The 21,677-nt window shown below is 42.3% G+C and overlaps 2 protein-coding genes across 3 annotated transcripts; one reads left to right on the forward strand and one right to left on the reverse strand.

The window, feature by feature from the left end:
• Positions 1-6,074: 6,074 nt before the first annotated feature.
• Positions 6,075-12,410, forward strand: f3a (coagulation factor IIIa). 2 transcript variants are annotated; one of them, XM_060044567.1, is made up of 6 exons: positions 6,075-6,328; positions 6,621-6,735; positions 7,344-7,537; positions 8,318-8,499; positions 9,030-9,195; positions 11,416-12,410. In XM_060044567.1, exons 1-6 carry the CDS (start codon positions 6,253-6,255, stop codon positions 11,550-11,552), a joined length of 870 nt encoding a protein of 289 aa, XP_059900550.1. In that variant the 5' UTR covers positions 6,075-6,252; the 3' UTR covers positions 11,553-12,410. The 2 variants fall into 2 exon arrangements, with proteins under 2 accessions (XP_059900550.1, XP_059900551.1); XM_060044568.1 differs by having other exon boundaries at positions 6,076-6,328; positions 6,624-6,735.
• acp5b (acid phosphatase 5b, tartrate resistant) lies at positions 12,269-21,299 on the reverse strand. The gene is made up of 8 exons (XM_060044570.1): positions 21,245-21,299; positions 20,768-20,845; positions 20,274-20,464; positions 19,069-19,196; positions 18,538-18,729; positions 14,059-14,206; positions 13,048-13,295; positions 12,269-12,645 (listed from the first exon to the last, which is right to left on the reverse strand). Exons 1-7 carry the CDS (start codon positions 21,282-21,284, stop codon positions 13,056-13,058), a joined length of 1,017 nt encoding a protein of 338 aa, XP_059900553.1. The 5' UTR covers positions 21,285-21,299; the 3' UTR covers positions 12,269-12,645; positions 13,048-13,055.
• Between the last annotated feature and the right edge of the window lie 378 nt (positions 21,300-21,677).

Below are 21,677 nucleotides of genomic sequence, written 5' to 3' on the forward strand. Positions count from 1 at the left end.
ACACACACACACACACACACACACACACACACACTGACACAAACACACACACACACACACACACACACCCACACACACACACACACACACACACTGACACAAACACACACACACTGACACAAACACACACACACACACACACACACACACACACACAATTTCAAAAGTGGAGGAAGACATGTTTCGTGTTGTCTTAAAAACAGAGTGAATCAAAGCTGAAGGTTATAAATGTGAGGTGTTTCTTGTTTTTACTGGGTCTTAACTGTCCAAGGTGAAACAGGGGAAAAGATATGACTTGTGTTCTAATGGGAACTAAAACTCCCTATTATCACTGTGGTGTGATTTATCACAACGTTTCACACTACCAGACTTTCATTGTATTTTCTAAGAAAGAAAAGCTTTTTCCATGACTAGTTGAAGCGGATTGTCTGGGGGGATGCTGTCCGAACATCTATCATCGTGCTTGTATGGCTGCTGTTATCCTGCATGGCGCCTTTTGGTCTTTCAGTAGAAACGTTGAATCTCGAGTGACCCACGTTGGCATGTTTCTTCATCGTCTCCGGGACGGACTCGGGCAACGTGCTCTTGTGGGGAAAACAGGAAGTTTATGTCTGCTTTGCTTCCGTGGAAAAATCCATTCCAAAGGTTCATTATATACACATTCTGTTGTACAAGATAATCATGACAAATGAATCCCACTTTAAAGCTTTTTTATAGTGTTAATGAATTAATAAAGTTAAAGGAAGACAAATGCTGTTGTTTTTTAAGAAATGTATAGACCTTGTTGATAGCATGACCTTCAGGAGGTGTTGAAACACACCATTCACGGTGAGATAGATAGAGACTTCTGTTCTCTTTTATATGAACCAGGGCGTTAAGGTTTCTATAATAGACACACTATACATCCAGCCTCTTTTATAGGAGAGAGGGCCATCTTTGTGCACCGACTGCTGTCCACACACTTATGCAATCCGATCAGAGTGCCGGCCTGACCACCTGGAGATGTGGTCTAGCTCTTTGGTCGGATCACAATGTGAGAGAGGACCGTCCGGAGGCTTTCCAGGACAGTTAGTGCTTCGGAACAGAATGTGAGGACGCATGATCAGGAAGTTCTCCAGGCTGTGTACAGTGGCACACTTTTTTCCGCCATAGGTGGCGCCAAAGAGAACCAAACTGCACTACCCTTGTGACCGCTTTAAGCTTGTTTGACTCTATGGTCAAATCTAAATCAAAGCATATCTCGTTATTTATGTTTTACAAAAATGTGCTATCATTGGCATAAAAGATTGATGCCAATTGCAAGCCACAAAGCAAATTCTTTTTACCCTTTTACCAGAAAAAATAAGGTATGGTGAATATTTTATAAGAGAAAAACAGCAATTACAAGATCTAAATTACTGGCAGAATTCATTAAAAAATGGACTGAAAAATCACTAAATCACAACACACAGAGAGGTAGACGTTGGCCTAGACTTTCCTTTTCTAAAATAGCAGTACAGTTTAAGAATCAGAATGACAATTGACTTTATTGCCAAATAAGGTTTACACTTACAATCGTGGTGACCAGTGCATAACCATGAGAATAAGGAGAACAATGCACATAGTAATAGGAAACAACAGGTACTGCATGTCAAGAATCATCCATAAAATATAAATATTTTCCATCAGACCCTAATGAAGGAGCTGTGCGTTTCTTATCAAATATGAAATGAATAACCCTCTGCTGGCCCTGCTAGGCCACTGAGACTGATTACAGTATGAGCTCCTGGCTCTCCCGACCTCCCATGTGCTCCATGGGGTTCCACTTCGTCTGTCATGGATTTTTTTTTGGGTCAGAAGGAGTTCTCAGAAACCTCATCCATAGTGGAACAAACAGTGAGGTGATAATGGGGAGCAGAATCAACAGAGGATAGGGGAGGTTGAAGTGCCTTGGCGTTGACTCATTTACAAACTACTGTAGTGGGCAGCTTTATGGATACAAACTGTAACCGTTTCCAAGGACTTCAAAGGTAAACTTTCAAGTACAAACACCCACATATCTGCTGTGAGGCAGGAAGGAAGAAATGTTGCGAAGGGACGTGACAGAGGAGAACCTGGTTGACCAGAAGTGCCATAATATAATTTACATTTAGGGGATTATGCTGAAGCTTTTATCCAAATCGACATTTATTCACACACCGACGGCGGAGTAGGGGGGGACAAAAGGACAAAAGGAGCAGGAAATGTAAAGGGTTGAAAGGTTGAGCATCTACGTCTGCTGGTTCTGTAAGGTGCTGCTAGTGAACGACAGAGTAACTATGCCATAAGGAATGGTCTTCTTCAGCAGAGCTCCTCTGCTGGTTGGACCCCAGGGAACAAGCTGACCCTAGGGGGTACGTGAGTGAGTTCCAGGGGTTAAATCATTCATTTGAGCATCCAATAAGAAATATGATGTATGGATAGGTGTTGGATTGTTCAATATTACATTTTGATTGTTGAGAGCAGAGATAGAAGCCTCTGCATGTTCCATTTGAAACACCATTGTCACTCCAATATATTATTACAATATAATAATAGTATAATTGGAGTGGTTTGGGTTCTCTGTACAAACAGGCCATGGGGGATAGATGTACAGAAGACCAGAAAGGCTGGGAAACATAGTGTGCAACAAACAGTATACAGTAAATGCGGAGCAGATGAAATGTGGTCCCAGCTCTAAGATCTTGTTTGGGCTTCTAACTCTTTCTACTTCCTGGGGGACTGGCCTGGGAAAGTAATCAGTGCTAATGGAGTGGAATAGCTCTCACTCCGGGAGAGAAGGGTTGTAAAGGATCAGTGTTGCTTCTATTCGGAAGGAACACTGGGATAGGTGGAAGGAAGGAGGCCAAGCGACGGCACCCTATTTGTACAGCGGACTACTGACCACTCAGGAGCTCTGCCCGCAAACCAACTGCATCCATAGTCATCCTGCTAGTGGGGGAATTACTGTGTGTGTGTGTGAATCACTGGTTTAATTGGAAACAAGATTGCATTAGTCTGGCTATTGCTGGGCCCAAGCTCAATCGTAGATTGCACGTTGGTCTGGGGAAGTTGCTGTCATTTTCTTCAGCACAAGAGACGTGATCAACGGGCCTAGTTCAACTGACTCTGTAGCGCACCAAGGGGAAAAACCAGCTTGGGGATTGGCTCCCGCAAAAAAAACGCATTGGAAGCAGAAAGACCCTTGTGCAGGGCGAACTCAAATCACTGGCAGAATGGGCGGGGCTACCCAGTCTAAGATTGCATGCTTAATGGGGTTTGATGTGGGTGTGTGTGTGTGTGTGTGTGTGTGTGTGTGTGTGTGTGTGTGTGTGTGTGTGTGTGTGTGTGTGTGTGTGTGTGTGTGTGTGTGTGTGTGTGTGTGTGTGTGTGTGTGTGTGTGTGTGTGTGTGTGTGTGTGTGTTTGCGTACGTTTATTTGTGTGTGTGTATGTGTTTTATGTGTGTGTGTGTTTTATGTGTGTGTGTGTGTGTGTCAACCATTATCAACCACTTTATATACCATTATACCAACAAATATTTGGGTCTAACTTTTACAATGTTTGTAATGAGAGCATTTATATATTCTAATTATTTTATTAGGAATAACCCCTTGAGATGAACCCATCTCATTTTCAAGGGGGTCCTTACAAGTGGAGGTTTTTGAGCAAGGCTCAGACTGGATAAGAGGGACATACTTTAATGAATGAACCGTCCTGTCTACTTGTCTCCTGACCGTGCTAGACGACAGGCCTGAGAACAAAGCTGTAAACATTGGCATGGCTCGGTGCTCCATCCCTCAAAGACCATGGTCCATAGTCATCCTGCTAGTGGGGGAATTACTGTGTGTGTGTGTGAATCACTGGTTTAATTGGAAACAAGATTGCATTAGTCTGGCTATTGCTGGGCCCAAGCTCAATCGTAGATTGCACATTGGTCTGGGGAAGTTGCTGTCATTTTCTTCAGCACAAGAGACGTGATCAACGGGCCTAGTTCAACTGACTCTGTAGCGCACCAAGGGGAAAAACCAGCTTGGGGATTGGCTCCCGCAAAAAAAACGCATTGGAAGCAGAAAGACCCTTGTGCAGGGCGAACTCAAATCACTGGCAGAATGGGCGGGGCTACCCAGTCTAAGATTGCATGCTTAATGGGGTTTGATGTGGGTGTGTGTGTGTGTGTGTGTGTGTGTGTGTGTGTGTGTGTGTGTGTGTGTGTGTGTGTGTGTGTGTGTGTGTGTGTGTGTGTGTGTGTGTGTGTGTGTGTGTTTGCGTACGTTTATTTGTGTGTGTGTATGTGTTTTATGTGTGTGTGTGTTTTATGTGTGTGTGTGTGTGTGTCAACCATTATCAACCACTTTATATACCATTATACCAACAAATATTTGGGTCTAACTTTTACAATGTTTGTAATGAGAGCATTTATATATTCTAATTATTTTATTAGGAATAACCCCTTGAGATGAACCCATCTCATTTTCAAGGGGGTCCTTACAAGTGGAGGTTTTTGAGCAAGGCTCAGACTGGATAAGAGGGACATACTTTAATGAATGAACCGTCCTGTCTACTTGTCTCCTGACCGTGCTAGACGACAGGCCTGAGAACAAAGCTGTAAACATTGGCATGGCTCGGTGCTCCATCCCTCAAAGACCATGGTCAATTGGGCCAAAGAACCAATGAAGGTATTCCCTGTGGTGGAATATATCTCTATTGAAAATTTGTTGTTATTAATTGTTCAAATCAAGTCACGCGTATCCCAATCCAGACTCGACTGCACAACTTTTTCCATTGACGAGAATTTTTTCCTGAAAGCGTCCTGTCTGTCTGTCTGTTTGCCTCCCTTTGTGCGCAGGCTGGGCTAGGGTTCCATGTGCCTGGGATTAGCATTCAGCTTTTCCCATCAGTGGGCTACTTAACATTCAAAGCCAGGGCTGAGCGGGCTACTGTCTGGCGGCACTAGAATACGGCTGAGGGGGCGTGGGGGGGTTAAGGGGGGACCCTGCTGGAACGGGGTCAACGTTGCCGAGCCACTATAGGAAAAAAGACACGTCACTCTCGGTCTGGAGTCGGGAGCCAGCCACACATAATGTTACTGTGGTTACCACGTAAAAAAACATCCCATTATGCCTGGACTTATGCAACGTGTTAACCGTTTACCATTTAAAGTGAAGTTTCTGTATGGAAATCTGTCATGCCTGCTACTATATAACGTTTATTTTAGAAGCTTTTACGGAAGCTTCTTTTAGGCTTATAGGTTGTGAGATCAATGCGACTTCCAGGAGAGAGAAGTGTTCAGTGAAGTCCCTGCATGAGTCAGGCTGCACCGTGGTGAGCTCAGCATATTACATCACCGTGGTGTCCATGTGGTTCAACATACCAGTCTGCTCATTCATACTACTACCGGTCCCCAGCCAAGAGGCTGACACCGCCATAAGTCTCTGTATGGACACTGAACCAAAACCTCTATGTTAGAGTATTAAATATGATAGATGATCTCCATATTTTCAATGAAATTATTCAAAATAAATTGACACATGTTCACAGAAGATATTAAATGATGTTCTGTGTTGAAGCTTGTCATTACTTAGGCCTAGCTAAATAGGAGCTCTCATAGTTCTGTGATGTGTAGTCAACCTAAGCAATATTCCATATTCAGGAGTCTTTCTGAAAAAATATTTTGTTGATTGTTTCCCAGCATATCTTATTCCAAAAATGGCACGGTTTCTGTTGCGTTGTTTATTGGACAGTTTAAATCTGTCGGAGCTTGGCATGCCAGAATCGAGTTATAGAATAGTGAAAACTGTTTAATTATTATCCACTCTGTGACCTTCGTCCTTAAAACGGTCTGGATATGACGTAAGGATGTCCTAAACAGGGACGTGCGCCATATGTGCCCTGCATATATGAACCGTCCGAGGCATTGTCGACAGAATGTGTTCCATCCCCTTCTGACGCCGGAACACCCAGACACTCCTTATATGGTAGGCGCTCTTCGTAATAAGCCTTGCCCACGTCCAAACAAGTCGATACGGGACCGTGGAGAGAGGTATTTAATACGCGCCGAAAGACGTTTCAACTCATTCGCAGAAGCTCAGCGCAGTGGTTCATTTAGTGAGGTGTCAGGTTCATTTAGTCTTTTCCGAGAGATCAACAGACTATTTTATTTTTGTAAAATCGAGGCTGCACCCACCTTGAAGTATATAGACCCACGGAACGGTACTTGGATTTTATCAATTTCCCGGATAATTTTTTTAAAAACAATGTGGAAAATTGGGGCAAAAGAAGCACTTTTGGCGCTTTCTATAGACATTTTAATCTTCACATGCTTGGTGTCAGGTAAGATTTATGATCATGTATTTGGAATATAATGAATTCACATGTGCACCACTGTTAGTGAAGTATACTGTGCGTGTATGTTTATATATATATATATATATATATATGCACACACACACACACACACACACACACACACACACACACACACACACACACACACTTAGCCTCCCCCCACAGATAGACACACAAACACAATATACAATCAATATTATCAATATTATTGTATTATTAAGGCTATATATAATATACATATAAATCTACCGTTTTTGAAGTCATTCATTTCATTAAGCAGGAGAGTTTCCACAAGCACAAAATGTCACCTGGACATCAACTAACTTCAAAACCCTGCTGACATGGGGACCCAAACCATCTGAAAACTATTCCTACACCGTGGAATATTCTGTGTAAGTAGAGTCATAATATACATACAAAGATTACATTTCCTCAGTGTTTTTAATAACTTATCAATATTCAGATCTTATTAAGTCATAACCCATAACAATCCTCCAATAAGACTTAAGCAGACAGAAACCTCCCAGAAGCATTGTATTCAGGAATAGACTGAACAATGACCTTGGGAGACAGCATCGGGGAGATAAGACATAGATCCACTAAAAGGTTTAGAGGAATAATTGATTTAGACCCTGGATCTTCAGATAGTTGCCGCCTCCTTCCTAAATTAAATATGTATTCCACAAAGAGCTGGTTTTAAATGGATTGTTCTTATTTTGACATGTATTCTTATTGTGTAGCCTCTTAGCCTAGCTATCCTTGTTGTAAACAGGGAAGGGGTTAACCGATTGCTAGTGCTTTGCACTTGTTTCTATGAACAGCCTTACTGTACCGACAGAGATATATTGTCGTTTCTCTTTCTCTCTCCGACAAATGTACTTATTGTAAATCACTTTGGATAAAAGTAATCATGATAATAATAAATGCTCTACATGTCAATTTAAAAGTGTCTGCTAAATGCCCTAAATGTGAGTGTTAAATGTGTTCTGTTGTGTTCCAGGGTGGGCGAGAACCGTGAGAGTAACCCGCACTGTATCCGGAGCAGAGAGACCATGTGTGACCTGTCGGCCTCCCTGAGCCGGCTGAGGGAGAGCTACATCGCCGAGGTCCTGTCAGAGCCACTGCGGGGAGTCGCCTCCGACCTGGTCGAGCCCCCCTACACCCGATCCCAGGCCTTCTGCCCCTACCTAGACAGTAGGTGTCCGTCCGTCCGTCCGTCCGTCCGTCCGTCCGTCCGTCCCCACACACACACACACACACACACACACACACACACACACACACACACACACACACACACACACACACACACACACACACACACACACACACACACACACACACACACACACACACACACACAAACTTCTTTAGAGAATCAGAGACAGAGGGGCTCTGGTGTAATTCTCATAAATAGAAAAAGTAGTTGCGAGGTCTGGACTTTAGTACTAGGAATTGTTCTCGCATGTGAGTGTCTGCCTTGGCCTTTACAACTGCATTGAATTGCTGTGTTGCAAATTTCCCAAAGTTCTTAAACCTCTAAAGATGTTGTTCAACTTGGGACTTTGATGCGCATTTGTCTAATCAACTCTAGATCCTGGAGGATTCTAGGTGATATAGAAGGCAGTCAGGCAGGTAGGGGGTTATGCAGGTAGACAGGTTTACAAGCAGCCAGGAAGGAAATAAATTTATCCGAAATTTGAGAATTGAAAAAGGCTCTTACAGGCTGTGTAAATACATTTGACGTAACTTGAAACACATGAGAACGATCCAGTATGAAGGCTTAGTTTGTCCTATCATACATCCTCAATAAGACAATCAGGCTGTGTTGAAGGAGCAGTGATGAGGAAAGAGCTGTCATATCACATAACCCAGTGGACCGGTTGGTTTGCCCGCCCTTGCCAATGCTCAAAACGCAATACTGCAAACCGTCACTCTAACGTTTTCTCCTCTTTCTTCTTCTTTGCTCTCCAGCTGACATCGACAGACCGGACTTTACGATTGTGGTGGGGAAGGACAAGCGGTCGGTCACGCTGAACGTTACGGACCCGCTGACCGCGCTGTTCAAGGGGAACCAGCAGCAGTCCATCAGGGACGTGTTCGCTGATGAGCTCCAGTACAGGGTCACCTACAGGAGACACTCCAGCACCGGCAAGGTACGGCCATGGACCCTGGTGTTTAGCACCAGACAGTTAGGAGCTAACAGCAAGGTAGGGCCATGGACCCTGGTGTTAAGAACACAGACAGTTAGGAGCAAGGTACAGCCCGAGTGTACTGCGCGAGTTGTGTCTGGCGTGTTGGCAGAGACCCCGATCACACGTCCTAGCTCGGTCACATGGCCCACATTAGGCCCTTAACCCTAAGCCCCCATAAGAACTAAGTCAGGACGAGGCAAGAGCCAACAAAAAAAAAGCTTTCTAGATTCTAAAGATTACAGAAAAAATATTAATTAGAATCTGATTAATAATACATTTATTTATAATACATAAAACTGAAAACAGTTAAGCAATAACCTGGGATATTTTCCCCCGGCTTTCCCTACCCCTAGACCTTGATCTTGTGAAAATGTTACTTTCACATACAAGGTGAAAGATCAGTCCCCTCTAGCAGGAACAGGATGTCGGCACAAAGAGAAAGAATACATCCAGACATTTAACCCCCCGACCTGTTGGCTCCTCTCCCCCAGAAAGAATACACCTCGGCGGGCAGTGTGATCGAGCTGAAGAAGCTGGACCGGGGGGAGAGCTACTGCTTCGAGGTGCAGGCCTACATCCCCAGTCGCAAGCCTGGGAAGCAGCTGGGGGCGCAGAGCCAAACCCAGTGCTCCAAAGGGGAGAAGTCCTTCACTGATGGTGAGAGAGAAACTTATCACAGCATGTTGGTACCCTGGATGACTCCTCCACTGTTTAATGAGATTTGACATGATCAAATAACGCCCTTGTCCGTGATATGATTCAATAAGATATGGAATATGAATCAATCCCATAGATTGCGTAGAGTGAGAAGGAATAAGGGTAGAAGAATGTATGCTCTGAATCTTTCCACATTCTTTGCAGACTTGTAATAGAATGGAGTAGAATGGAATAATGCTTTGCTGCATCTTGGCTAACAACAAGTGGATTGATGTGAAGGCGATAGAATAGAATAAGCGCTGAAGGGAATAGATCATTTAATATAAAGGAATATGTACGATGTCTGGAATATCTTCTGATTCTAAAGGCAACGTGGCTCTAAGGTGGATTTAAAAGTTTAGATGAGGGGGTGAAGAGTTTACAGAGGGGTTTCACAGAGGGGAGTAGATTCCTTCACCAGCGGTATGGAGAACTAGGTAAAAAGGAAGGAAGTGCGGGGGGGATGCGGTGCTTCACAATACATACATCCGTGCAATCAGTGGTTGGCGCTATGAATAGTTTTTAGGGTGAAAGTACTACAGAGCCGCCACTTTGATCTCGAAGCATCTAATCTACGAAGCCATCCTAGGGATCTGCATAGCTCTGTCGATATTGATATAGTACTTTAAGTAAGGGAATGAATTGTGTTTGTGTGTTTAGAATAAGACACAGTGCTACTCAGCCATGGCCAACTGCTTGGAGCAGGGAGGTTCATGTGAACACTAGCGATGGATTCAATGAATCTTTTCCTTAATTCAGCTCGCGTCAGTAAGTTCGCATCGGTCAGTTCGCCAAGAAGATTTGTTCAGAATCGTTCGTTCCTTCGTTCGTTCAGTCGAGTTTCCGGTAGCGGTGAATGGAATGATGGAGTGCACGGTTCTCAGCTGAGTCAGTCAGACTCAGCTCCTCCCTCGTTCTCATTCTCAAACGATCGTGGAAGTCGGTCATCAATCAACATTACAACTTTAACCAAATGCAGCGGGATGGGGGGGGTGTAGTTGATTATTGGATGCTTAACATGTCAGCAAGATAATAGACTTGATTTAGCAATGATGGTGGTGGGGGGCCCGGGTTGAGAACGAACCATGAAAGAACGAGATAGATTGACGAGACATTCAAATATTTGATTAATCTGGCGTGACACAGAGAGTACAAAGACAGCATGCATTTACCATTTCACTGATATTGAATCGTATTATCGTAGGCTCGCTCACTAAGCCTCTCCCTCTTCGACACTCAGTCAGCGAACGAACAGTGAGTCAGCGACTAGAGTGTCTGGGAGGAATCGAATCTGAGAACGAACAAGACGAACGAGAGAGAAGAATCAGTTCGGTCCGTTCTTGTTAAAGATTTGTTCATTCGAACTGATTCGGTCGCAAACGACCCAACACTAGTGAACACCGATGCTCTCGACCGGGCTGCTCTGGAATGATATCAACATCAACCACTAGGATTTCAAATCCCAAGTGTATAAGCTATAAAGATTCAACATTTTCTATAAATGCCCTACGACATGTTTCTGTCATTGCAAGTAACTTTTTGTATGCATGCTTTAAAATGACAGTTGCATTATGTCATGGCTATGACAAGGAGGAAAATAAAGTATATTTAAAGGCCACTGCTGGTGATTAAACCACTGCACCAGTCGCCCCTGGCCTCACTAAAATAGTTGGTAAATTAGAGTAGAGCATTAAGCTTGAGCATGCTCATGCCACCAATGTAAACTAAAGTGATGCAACAATCTGTCTTTTGGAATCACAGTGCGTCTGGTCAGCACGGAGTTGGTGGAAGTGTGTGGACAAATAAACTGAATGGCCATATGAGTTCTTACAAAATGTCGTATCACAAATTCTTTGTAACAAGACATTAGTAATTTACAGAATGTTTTATCACAAAGAACAAAGAATAGCACTTTGTTCTTTGTTACAGGACATTAGTACTTTACACAATGTTTAATGTCCAAGACCACATTGCTATTGTTTGTGACGTGCTGTAGCGTGCTGACGATAAATGCTGTTGTTAAAATCAATCAGCATCATTTTGACAAAATATAATGGTGACGGATGTTTTAGTGAAGTCAAGAGAGACACTAGTTCGATTGGCCAGACTGATTTTGTCCTGTATGCACTGTAATGTACAGAGCACATAGTAACCACCCCCCCCCCCCCCCTCCTCCCACAGTGTACTCGGTGCCAGTGATCGCGGGGGGCATCCTCCTCATCCTGGTCATTGTGACCGTGGGCATCGTGGTGGCGGTGGTCTGCCTCAAGCGCCGGAGAAAAGCCCAGGAGACCGCAAAAGAGCGCGAACTTCTGTGATCAGCTTAACACCGTGTGTGTGTGTACGTGTGTGTACGTGTGTGTGTGTGTCTGTCTGTGTGTGTGTGCGGGGGGGCGGGGCTGATGGGCATGGTACAGCTGCTGGGTGGGATCCAACAGTCCTCTTCAAAAGGCGGGGAGAAACACAGAGGGGCCACAGCAAGGTCAACATTCCACTGTGGGACGCTGGAATTGTACTCTCAACCCTGGTTTCTGTGAAACCACCTTTTCTCATCCTCTAGCTCTAGCTCTACAGTTCTACACCGACCTGAGTGAGAAAACGTGAGCAAAACTCACTCTAAGCTTCTGTGAATAGTATATATTTTTATACAAATCCTTAGGTAGACTAATGGGAGGTCCCTGGTAAGCTCATTGTATATCCTTGGTGAATAGTACTGCTGATTTTAACTCTCTCTGGTTACGGTACCATTGGCTTTTATTTATTTATCGTTCTTACGGCTAACTTTAAATTAACTATGGGAGATAAGGGTTTGATCTTGAAAGACTACACAATAATGGAAAATCAAAAACTAGTATGTTATATTTTTGTATTTATAATTTATTATTTAAAAAAAGCAATGAATTTGCTCTTTATGTATGATGGTGGGTTTTTATATTGTTCAAAAATGTTCACGCAAATTTGTTCGATTTGTATTGTTAAAAAAACGAAAACAATTAAATTATGTCATGGAAAGAATTCCCAAAATATAAATTAGAAAAAATATGTTTTTATTTGAAAAGGTTTACATTGATTTGAACACTGATTGGCTGTTATGAAATGAATTAGTATCATTTGTACTTGGAAACAACTAATACTGATTCAACAATACATCCCAATAAAACAAAAAAAGAATGTTTTTCCTTGTGTTACCTTGTGTTTATGATTTGCAAATGACCCCCCGAAAGCGATAGCTTTCACTCATTTATCCTTCAACGCATACAATGACAGTAGTGGTAGTTGTAATGGTGGTAGTAGTAGTGTCAGTAGTAGTGTGTTATTCCCTGCTAGACACAGGATTGATACCGCTGATCGAGTCTTAGTCCCCCGCGTCAAATCGCTGCAATTCAGAGGGTTGAATATCCTTCCTTCAATCTTAGAAAAAAAACTAAAAACAATATCCTCTCTTCCGTCAGCCACTACCAAAAGCTAGAATCTAATTATGTGAGAAACACTAATGTGTAGAGTAACGTTATGAAGTTACAACTGCGGACAACAGGACTGGGCTACCCAACATGACATTATCTACGGCAGTTTGGCTTGTCCACTAATATAACTGACATTACAAGTTTACCTGATGGAATTTGTGGCAATTTTCATCAGAATAAAAAAGAAAAAAATGTAAGGTGAATATAAATTGAATCCATTAACTCTATACATGTTCCTCTGCCAATGTTAAGGAATGTATATCTAATGAAGAGCTTAAGTTATCAAACTGTGAATATGGTTAATAAATTGCTGATTCTAAGCATCAAATTCGACATTTGTACAACGAACCCAACCCCTCAAGTGTTGCGAGGTCCCAGTTCTGCGCGGTACACACATTTCCCATCCGTCTGTAGAAAGCTGATGGACATTGCTTTCTCTGTGACCTCAAAGTAAGACATTCCTCCAGATGTGTGATTGACAGGGCTGGAGTAGAGTTGCCAGGACAACGGTACGCTGTCCCTGTGCTCGGAGGAGTAGTCGCTGACGACCCCGCTGCCACTGATGACGTAGGAGCTCCCATCATCCTCTCTGATGAACTGACGGGAAGATGATTGTAAAGGTGCAATCATAACAAACTAAATACATCGTCAGTTGATGTCCTTACTACTATTTCACTGGAATATTCTGTAAGCCTGAAGAGTTATGATTATATAAAATATGGCCAACGGGAAAATGTCACTAAGGCTGAGGAGAAACAACACTCCACAGTCATGCTAAACTGATAGTTAAGTCCTATCACACTACCTGGTTATACTAAACTAAAGTCATACAAAACTACAATCATACCAAACTCCACACTCATACCCAACTCTGGTCATATTAATCTACAAGGTCATACAAAACTACAGTCATCGAAACCCCACTGTCTACACCAATATGATACTAAAGCATTTAACTACAGTCTATAGTAACTAGTCATACCAAACTACATTCATATAAAACTACAGTCATGCTAAACCCTACTGTCTCAGTTGCACACAGACATCTAAATTCCACAGTCATACTAAACTCCAGTAATACTAAACTCCACAGTCAAGCTAAACTCCACAGTCATACTAAACTCCACAGTCAAGCTAAACTCCACAGTCATGCTAAACTCCACAGTCATGCTAAACTCCAGTAATACTAAACTCCACAGTCATGCTAAACTCCACAGTCATGCTAAACTCCACAGTCATGCTAAACTCCAGTAATACTAAACTCCAAAGCCATACTAAACTCCACAGTCATACTAAACTCCACAGGTAAACTAAATTACAGTCCTACTAAACTCCCCAGTCCCACTGAAGTGCCCCTCACCTGCAGATCATGGTCGTGGCCACACAGGTACACAGTGACCTGGTACTTCTTCAGTAAAGGACGCAGCCTCTCCAGCAGGCAGGGGGTGGGCCCGTGATGGCCGATGGACCACACGGGGTAGTGACCAGCCACAACAAGGTAGTCCGACCTGCGGAACGTAGCCACCATAGTCCTGGTTGTTAGTAATGGCCATACGAGCTAAATCCAAAGTGACAAAGACAGAATATTTCACTGAGGTTCATTATTTCACTGAGGACAGCAGAAACAAAAAGAGAGAAAGTGAAAAGAGTCGGTGTTGACCTAGATGACACACACGACACCTGATGTGAATGTGAGAAACTAGGCTGTTGTTTATGGGGTCAGAACAGTCTCCTTAATAATGAATGCACAGAGAAGGATTCACAAATGTATATTGTGATTTATATATAAATTACTCTCTTCTCACAAAATCATTTCCATGCACACACAAATGGATATCGGTATGTATAAATGTGAAATAAATCCATAAACAAAAATAAGTTTCACAAACACATTTCTGATCCACACACAAATGTTTCTTGTTTTAAATAAATGTAATATAAATCCATAAATATATTAATTAAAAAGATATTTGCAATTTTCATTAAAGATGTATTTGGATGTTGTTACATTTATATGCAAACTGTTAAACTTGAATTAACAAGACGCTTTTCATTTGTGAACTTGCATTTGTGTGTGAATGAACTGGTCTGTATTTATATGTGGATTTTTGAGACTCTCCTGACGTGACTGGATCTTTTATGTCCATGGACTGGATTCACAAATGCATTTTTTTCAACAAGGAACTCCCTATAGCCAATCAGATGCCTCCCTCGTTTTCAGCCAATCACATGACTGCAGTCCCGAGTCGAGTCGACCTCTATCCAGCCTCCGAGGGCTCCCGGTTCCCTCGGTCAAATGTCTATGGGAAATAACAGAGTTTTTGAATGACCCATAACAATCTCTACGTGGTGAAGAAGTAAAAGCTGCGTCACGTTTTGAACTACAGTTTTTCCATCTAGTTTCGACTGGGTTTGAGATTGTCGGTGCCGTTAAAGTAGTAAACGGCACCGACAAATCTAAAAACCCAGTCACTGCAGTCATGTGATTGGCTGTAGAGTCTCAAAAATCCACATAAAAATACAGACCAGTTCACACATAAATGACAACAAGTTCACAAATGAAAAGCGACTTGTAAATTCAAGTTTAACAGTTTGTATATAAATGTAACAACATCCAAATACATTTTGATGAAAATTGCAAATATTTTTTTAATTCATATATTTATGGTTTTATATTACATTTATTTCAAACAAGACACATTTGTGTGTGGATCAGAAATGTGTTCGTGAAACTTATTTTTGTTTATGGATTTATTTTACATTTATACATACCGATATCCATGCGTGTGTGCATTGAAATGTATTTGTGAGAAGAGAGTAATTTATGTATAAATCACAAAATACATTTGTGAATCCTTCTCTGTGCATTCATTATTAATGAGACTGTTCTGACCCCATAGTTGTTTACCCTGCTGTGAAACCTCTTGAACAAGCGGTCCATTATGGCTCATCCTAAAATTTTAGGGTTAGAGTTAGGATACGAGTGCTACATGAAAAGCAAATGGGTTCTTTACAGTACTTTTTAAGATCAGTTTAACCCAGTAAGGGAAACCTAACACTCAAGGAGCAAAACATCAACCTAGTTCTACAAAACTTTAAGCACACTCTCAGCCTCACACTTAACACACAGTGTTTTGCAAAACAACACAACAGATTTACTTAAAGCCCGTGTGCGACTTACTAAAGCTTGTGTGCAAGTTACCAATCACATGCAATTTTTATGAAAAAAATGTCTTCCCATGTTACCTCCTGAGCTCTGTACAAATGAGTATGAGGGATGCCAGAAAAAAACTAAATCAGTCTGAATCTCAACGAATCTACAAACCGTTTACTCGGTTTGTGGCTGGTTTGTTTGGTGTGAAGAAAGTCTGCGATAGTTGACACATTGTACACATATGATTGGGTCGGTTTAATCTGTATAGCATACAGTCCATGTGCGCTACACCCTCACTAGAGCTAGAGCAGATCTTTACCTGCTCTTTACTGTTGCATAGCTCGCGGGATACACTGATAAAAAGTGATTTAAAACCATTGGGAACGTTTGGAAAAAGTAATACGTTTCTTTTTAAATTGATTTGGCAATTATTTAGGGAAAAACACTTTATAATTTGCCTATTGTGTATGAATTAGAACCAAATAATGGCTCAATAGAGAAAATAGCTGAGCCGGTACACACTGTTACACACCAGCAACACACAAGCTACACACCAGGTATACACCGCTACACACAGGACTCATTGCGATGATACAGGCTTTGCTTCCAGCTTCAAGTCGCCGTTATTCAGAGCGTGAATGTCCAATGTCTTTCTGAAAGCATTGTCACCCCTCTGTCAGCTACCACCATAATTAGTCAATCAAATGAGATTTAGTGGGCAACACTGTAATGTGTACGTTACCTGTATAAAGTTACAACTTTCATGCTGATACATTTGATTCATTTCATCATTATTTTGAATATGATTGCTCTGACCACAGATAACAGCACTGGGCTTCCTCAACTAACATTATCCTCAGTTATTCTTATGCTACTTGGAATTAAATGACACGCTACTTGATAATGTCATCAAATCACGTATTTCGTTATTGTTGTGATGAGAGCACTTTGGACAGAAATGACCTAACCTTTAAATAATCATTAACAACCGCAAGATGAAATCGAGATACAGAGTATCTGCTATAAAATTATACTATAATTGAGTGTACAAAAAAAAGTACACAAACGATTAGTGGATTGATTGATTGACTGACTAAAGTCTTCTCACCAAATCTATAATTTACAAAGATAGAAAGCTGAACAACTGCAATTAGTCCTCAAACTGGAATCCATTTATAGACTAACACCTGGGCAAGGTAGCTTAGGTTGACCTCATTCTCCTGACCAAGTGACCACCAACACAGAATCATTTCAGAAGACGTGATCTCAAATCTCAACCTGACCATAACATATAATGAGTCTTTCATTCACAGGAAAGTTATGTGGGAGGGCAAAGTGAGAAGAACTGTTCCTTCTAACCAGTGAACAAGTATTTATCTTATACTGAATAGAAAAGTTTTACTGCTGCAGGGATTCTTAATCGTTGATGCCAGACAGCCTAAACATCACTGCTGAAATAATGTCTTTAAGCCTTGTTTAGAAAACATGCAGCATGCACCGTATTCATTGTTCCCTGTTACAGCAAAGTGAACCCAACTCCCCTTGAATACTCTATCTGGTCCATTTCTATAACAATTATGTAACACTGTACATATGGAGGATATTGCAGTGTATTCAAAAGGGGAAGCACATCAGCGGTTATTCAGAAGTGCTCTTGTTCAGCACACATGGCGACCACCAAGAAGTGTGCAATTCGTCGTCTAGAAATTTTGATTCTTGCGAAACCACATCTATGCTTGCTCACACGAGTGCGCCCTTACGTGCACGTCCAGCAGGGTTAGAAATGAACGACGACAGTGGCGTTACATTCTTAACCAGTGACTGAATCACCCTGCCCGGATTCCTCCTCCTCAGCCACGGCGGAGGAATGCCATTATCATCGCTTAGAAGGCAATATATTAGCTATTTTATTTTACTGCATTAGAGGAATACAAAAACACATTCTACAGGATCAATCTCCCAGCGATGACAGCTAGTGAAGTCCGTCAGTAGGGACATGGTCCACTATTGAAGAGCTTCTACTGACTTAGAAATATGAGCACATGTGCAGCTCTGCTGCCATATAGAGGCTGAACATGAATACACAGCAGAGTATTATCTGCTGTCTAGAAGGGCACTGAGCACCGGGTACATCACATCGATTACAGATCTCTTACCTAAATATCTATATTTGTATAACCTTAGTATAGTGTGTTTTTCAAATGTAGATGTAGAGTAGGGTGCAGCAGTTTTTGTATCTCACATCACTAATTTATTAACTCTTATTTATTAGAATGTGCTGACAAACGTCAATAAGGGGTTGAATATATTAGATTAAATCCTGGATAAAATGTAAACCGGTTCATTGCGGGATGTGAACAAACAGAAACACTGTTCAGTTGTAGAGCGAGTGAACCGAAAAGAGCATAACAGAGCCAAATTTACGACCCAAAAAGGCAAGAGGGATCCTTGAACCAATGAGGGAAGAGATGATTGGCCAGAAAGACCCAGAAGTGGTCTGCTATCTAAACGGTCTCATAGAGGCATAAGTAGTCAACCAGAACAGATATTCTCCGAGCACTTGACTTACTGACAGCGGACGGATGGCTGGAGGATTTAACAGCTATCATTTGTTGCCGTAGCCATCAAATGACAGCTGTTAAACCCTCCCCACATCACCTTAGAAACGAGGGCCGTGTTGCTTACTTGCTGTTGGCGAGTCTAGAGAGGATCCACGCCCACTGGATCTCTGCCGCCACTGAGTCCTCCGGCCCACTCGGCTGCTCCTGGTCGTACGTGTTCCCACATAACACCACGGTGTCGATCATCAGCACCGTCACCGACACGTTGGTGTGAGGAACCGGGAACAGGAGCTCGTAGTAAAGGGACGGGTAGTTCCTTCCCAGGTCAAATGTGACGGGAAACACAGAGAGTTAGAAAGACCTTCTCCTTGTCTCTTTTACAATGGAGAACCCTCAATTGTAATAATGTGTAAATTGTATTGATTATGAACTTAATATTTCTAGTTTCATCACTAAAATTATTTTAAAAAAACGTTGGTTCTGTGAGTCCATATCACTGGCCCTAAAAAATAGAAAAATAAATAGCATTTGACCAATTTACTTAAGTTAACTTCCCAGGTGTGGAATCAATACTGAATGTTGTTTTTCAGTTAACAAGAAGGTACGTTATTGCCAACATGTGGTTAGTGGGTCTGCCTGGCGATTTGAGCCCTACCATCTGTGGGAGATGTTGGAGTAGGCAATTTGGGCCGAGATGCTCCCGCGATGGTCATGGTTCCCTCCCACCAGGTACCATGGAACTGCCAGCAAGGACTTGTGAAAAAATACCTTCTCAAATGTGTACTGTGTCGGAACAACGAAAAACCCAGATAAGTTATTGGCAGACAATAAAAAAGAGAGCTGTTATATTATCCAACATGAAAACGTTAAACATTACCATTGTTGTATTGAATAATTTCTTAAATACAACACCCTGAATCAATTCTAGAATTAATTAAACTAGAGGCTTTTTAGAGGGAAACCTAACGATTTCCAAACACAAGGAGGCGACCTTTCCCCATTCTACAGTACACAGCGTCGTCAAATGGCACCATAGGAATGGCACGCTCTGTGTGAAAGTACAATGGTGTGTTCCTGAATCCTCGGCCGCCAGCCTTCCGAGTTGCACGTTTGACGTCACTTCCGGTCACGGAGTATTCAAAGCGTTCCTGTTCGTCTTTGTGGCATGAAATTGGCTAGTCGTTGTTTATTGTTAGCTGCATTAACGTCTTTAGCAAACCAGCCCGAAAACAATCAACACAACTTTACATTGTATTGCACGCACAGCAAGACCATAATGTATAAATTGGTGACCGGAATAAAGTAGCAATGTAATCAAGTGTGTAAGAGCATTTAAAATCGACATTAAAATGACCTACGTGGTACAAATACAAAAAATATATACCTCTTCAAGGGCGCAGGCATTTTGTTGAGGGCGTCATCACTGATCTCGGTCTACTCTCAGATTTTCGAAATACAAAGACAAGGGGGCGTGCCTTCGAGAAATGCCGCAAGAAAGCTGGGAGATCTTCGACTTTCGACTCGGATCTGGCGTTCGAGGATTCAGGAACACACCATAACCGACTGCATGTTCAGGATGCATAATTGTAAACCCTGCAGACTCCGTAACAGATTAGGCCTACATCGTTCTGTGTTAACAAACTTCCACTGAGGCTGAAACAAGTAACACATGAGTCAAATGTAACTGTTATGAAAATACCTCACATATGCTAGAGACTACGAAAATAAGTGTCGCATTGTAAGTCAGGTTTCACCATTTATCCCTGCTTTGGAAAATGTACATTTAATATCAATGGGATCCCTGGTTAAATATAAGTAAATAAATCAACGGGGTTAGGATGGACAGGTGCGTGGACTGGCCTTGAAGCGGGGGTCTGCCACATCATTCACTCCGTTGAAGTAGAAGTGGTCCCCGAGGCTTAGGACGAAGTCCAGACCCGCGGTCCGGGCGAGCCAATCAGCTTCGTCTGCGATGGCCTTCTGGTGATGAGTGAAGTACGGAGGCACTGGAACCCCACCCCAGTCCCCCAACGCAGCGAATCGCAGGGGCACTGGGACACACACACACACACACACACACACACACACACACACACACACACACACACACACACACACACACACACACACACACACACACACACACACACACACACACACACACACACACACACACACACACACACACGCGATGATAGGTTTGGTGTAGTAGACTACTTTATGACACTGCCGAATGCATGGCAGTAAAGGTAAATAAAGGGAAACACTTGAGTAGGCCTAATGTAAATCCAACACAAACAAGATGAGTGGTGTTTGCTCTTCCGAGTGTTGTTTGTCTTTGTGCAGACCCCTACCTTGTCCCAGAGGTTGGCCAGGAGGCCAGCAGGCCGACAGACTGCAAATCAGTAGAGCAATGTTCGAGCCACCCATGACTGTCCGTATAGAGAAAACCATCAAAGTTAGCTTTGCGTGAATTTAAACGTCAAGCCATAATCTACATTCGTTTGTGAGAAAGCAGCAAAACAAGGAAGCTTCGCTGTGGTACTTGACTTCCTGTGTTGGGTGAACACGGAGAAACCTGATCGGCGAGGCGTCTGAGCCATCTAACGCACCTTTGGACTTTGTGTTTCTCTACTCCTGATTAATACAGAGGCCTCGTTTCTCTACAAGTGCATTGACCACATTTTTTTGTACAAAAAAATTTACCCGTTGGCGTTCCAACGTTACAATTAAATTAATTAGCTGTAATATAAATTAAAAATAATTTATTACAGGCACCTAATCTATTTTAGATAAATTCTGAAAATGTCTTATAACGAAAATATATTTACAGGTATTGCATGCATGTCCACACACCATGTAATCCACCATAGATGTGGATTAGTGTGTTGCCTTATCACCCAGTGGAAGGTTGCTCAGACAGATGGGAACATGTGATCAAAGGTCTCTAGGCAGTGAGTCAAAAAGTTACTCAATTCAACACTACAAAAAAACTGCACTTTTGTCACAAAGGAGTCTCATATTGTAAACATACATTTAAAAAATCTACCTTTTCATTGGAAGCAATACTTCAGATAAATCTAAGAAGTTCTTCAAAAGAGCCATATAATGACAGTCTTTACGGGGTCTAATGTTCATCATTAGATAGTCCTGACCCTTTCCCCACAAAGATGTCTGGATATCAAGTGTCCGGAGATCTGCTTCCCGAACACGTGGATCATTTGCCACCACACCTAGCGAACACATCGCCAATGATCTACCGGC

The sequence above is a fragment of the Gadus macrocephalus genome, chromosome 23, assembly GCF_031168955.1.
Source record: "Gadus macrocephalus chromosome 23, ASM3116895v1".
Lineage (NCBI taxonomy): Eukaryota > Metazoa > Chordata > Actinopteri > Gadiformes > Gadidae > Gadus > Gadus macrocephalus.

Bases quoted from the DNA above. Each gene is read 5' to 3' on its own strand.
- f3a (XM_060044567.1), top strand. From the start codon at position 6,253: ATGTGGAAAATTGGGGCAAAAGAAGCACTTTTGGCGCTTTCTATAGAC. The intron at 7,538-8,317 runs GTAGGTGTCCGT...TTTGCTCTCCAG, and splicing joins CTTCTGCCCCTACCTAGACA to CTGACATCGACAGACCGGAC. The intron at 9,196-11,415 runs GTGAGAGAGAAA...CTCCTCCCACAG, and splicing joins GGAGAAGTCCTTCACTGATG to TGTACTCGGTGCCAGTGATC.
- acp5b (XM_060044570.1), bottom strand. From the start codon at position 21,284: ATGGTGGATTACATGGTGTGTGGACATGCATGCAATACCT. The intron at 20,465-20,767 runs GTAGGGGTCTGC...TGTGTGTCCCAG, and splicing joins TGGCCAACCTCTGGGACAAG to TGCCCCTGCGATTCGCTGCG. The intron at 14,207-18,537 runs GTAAGCAACACG...TACGTTCCGCAG, and splicing joins TCTAGACTCGCCAACAGCAA to GTCGGACTACCTTGTTGTGG.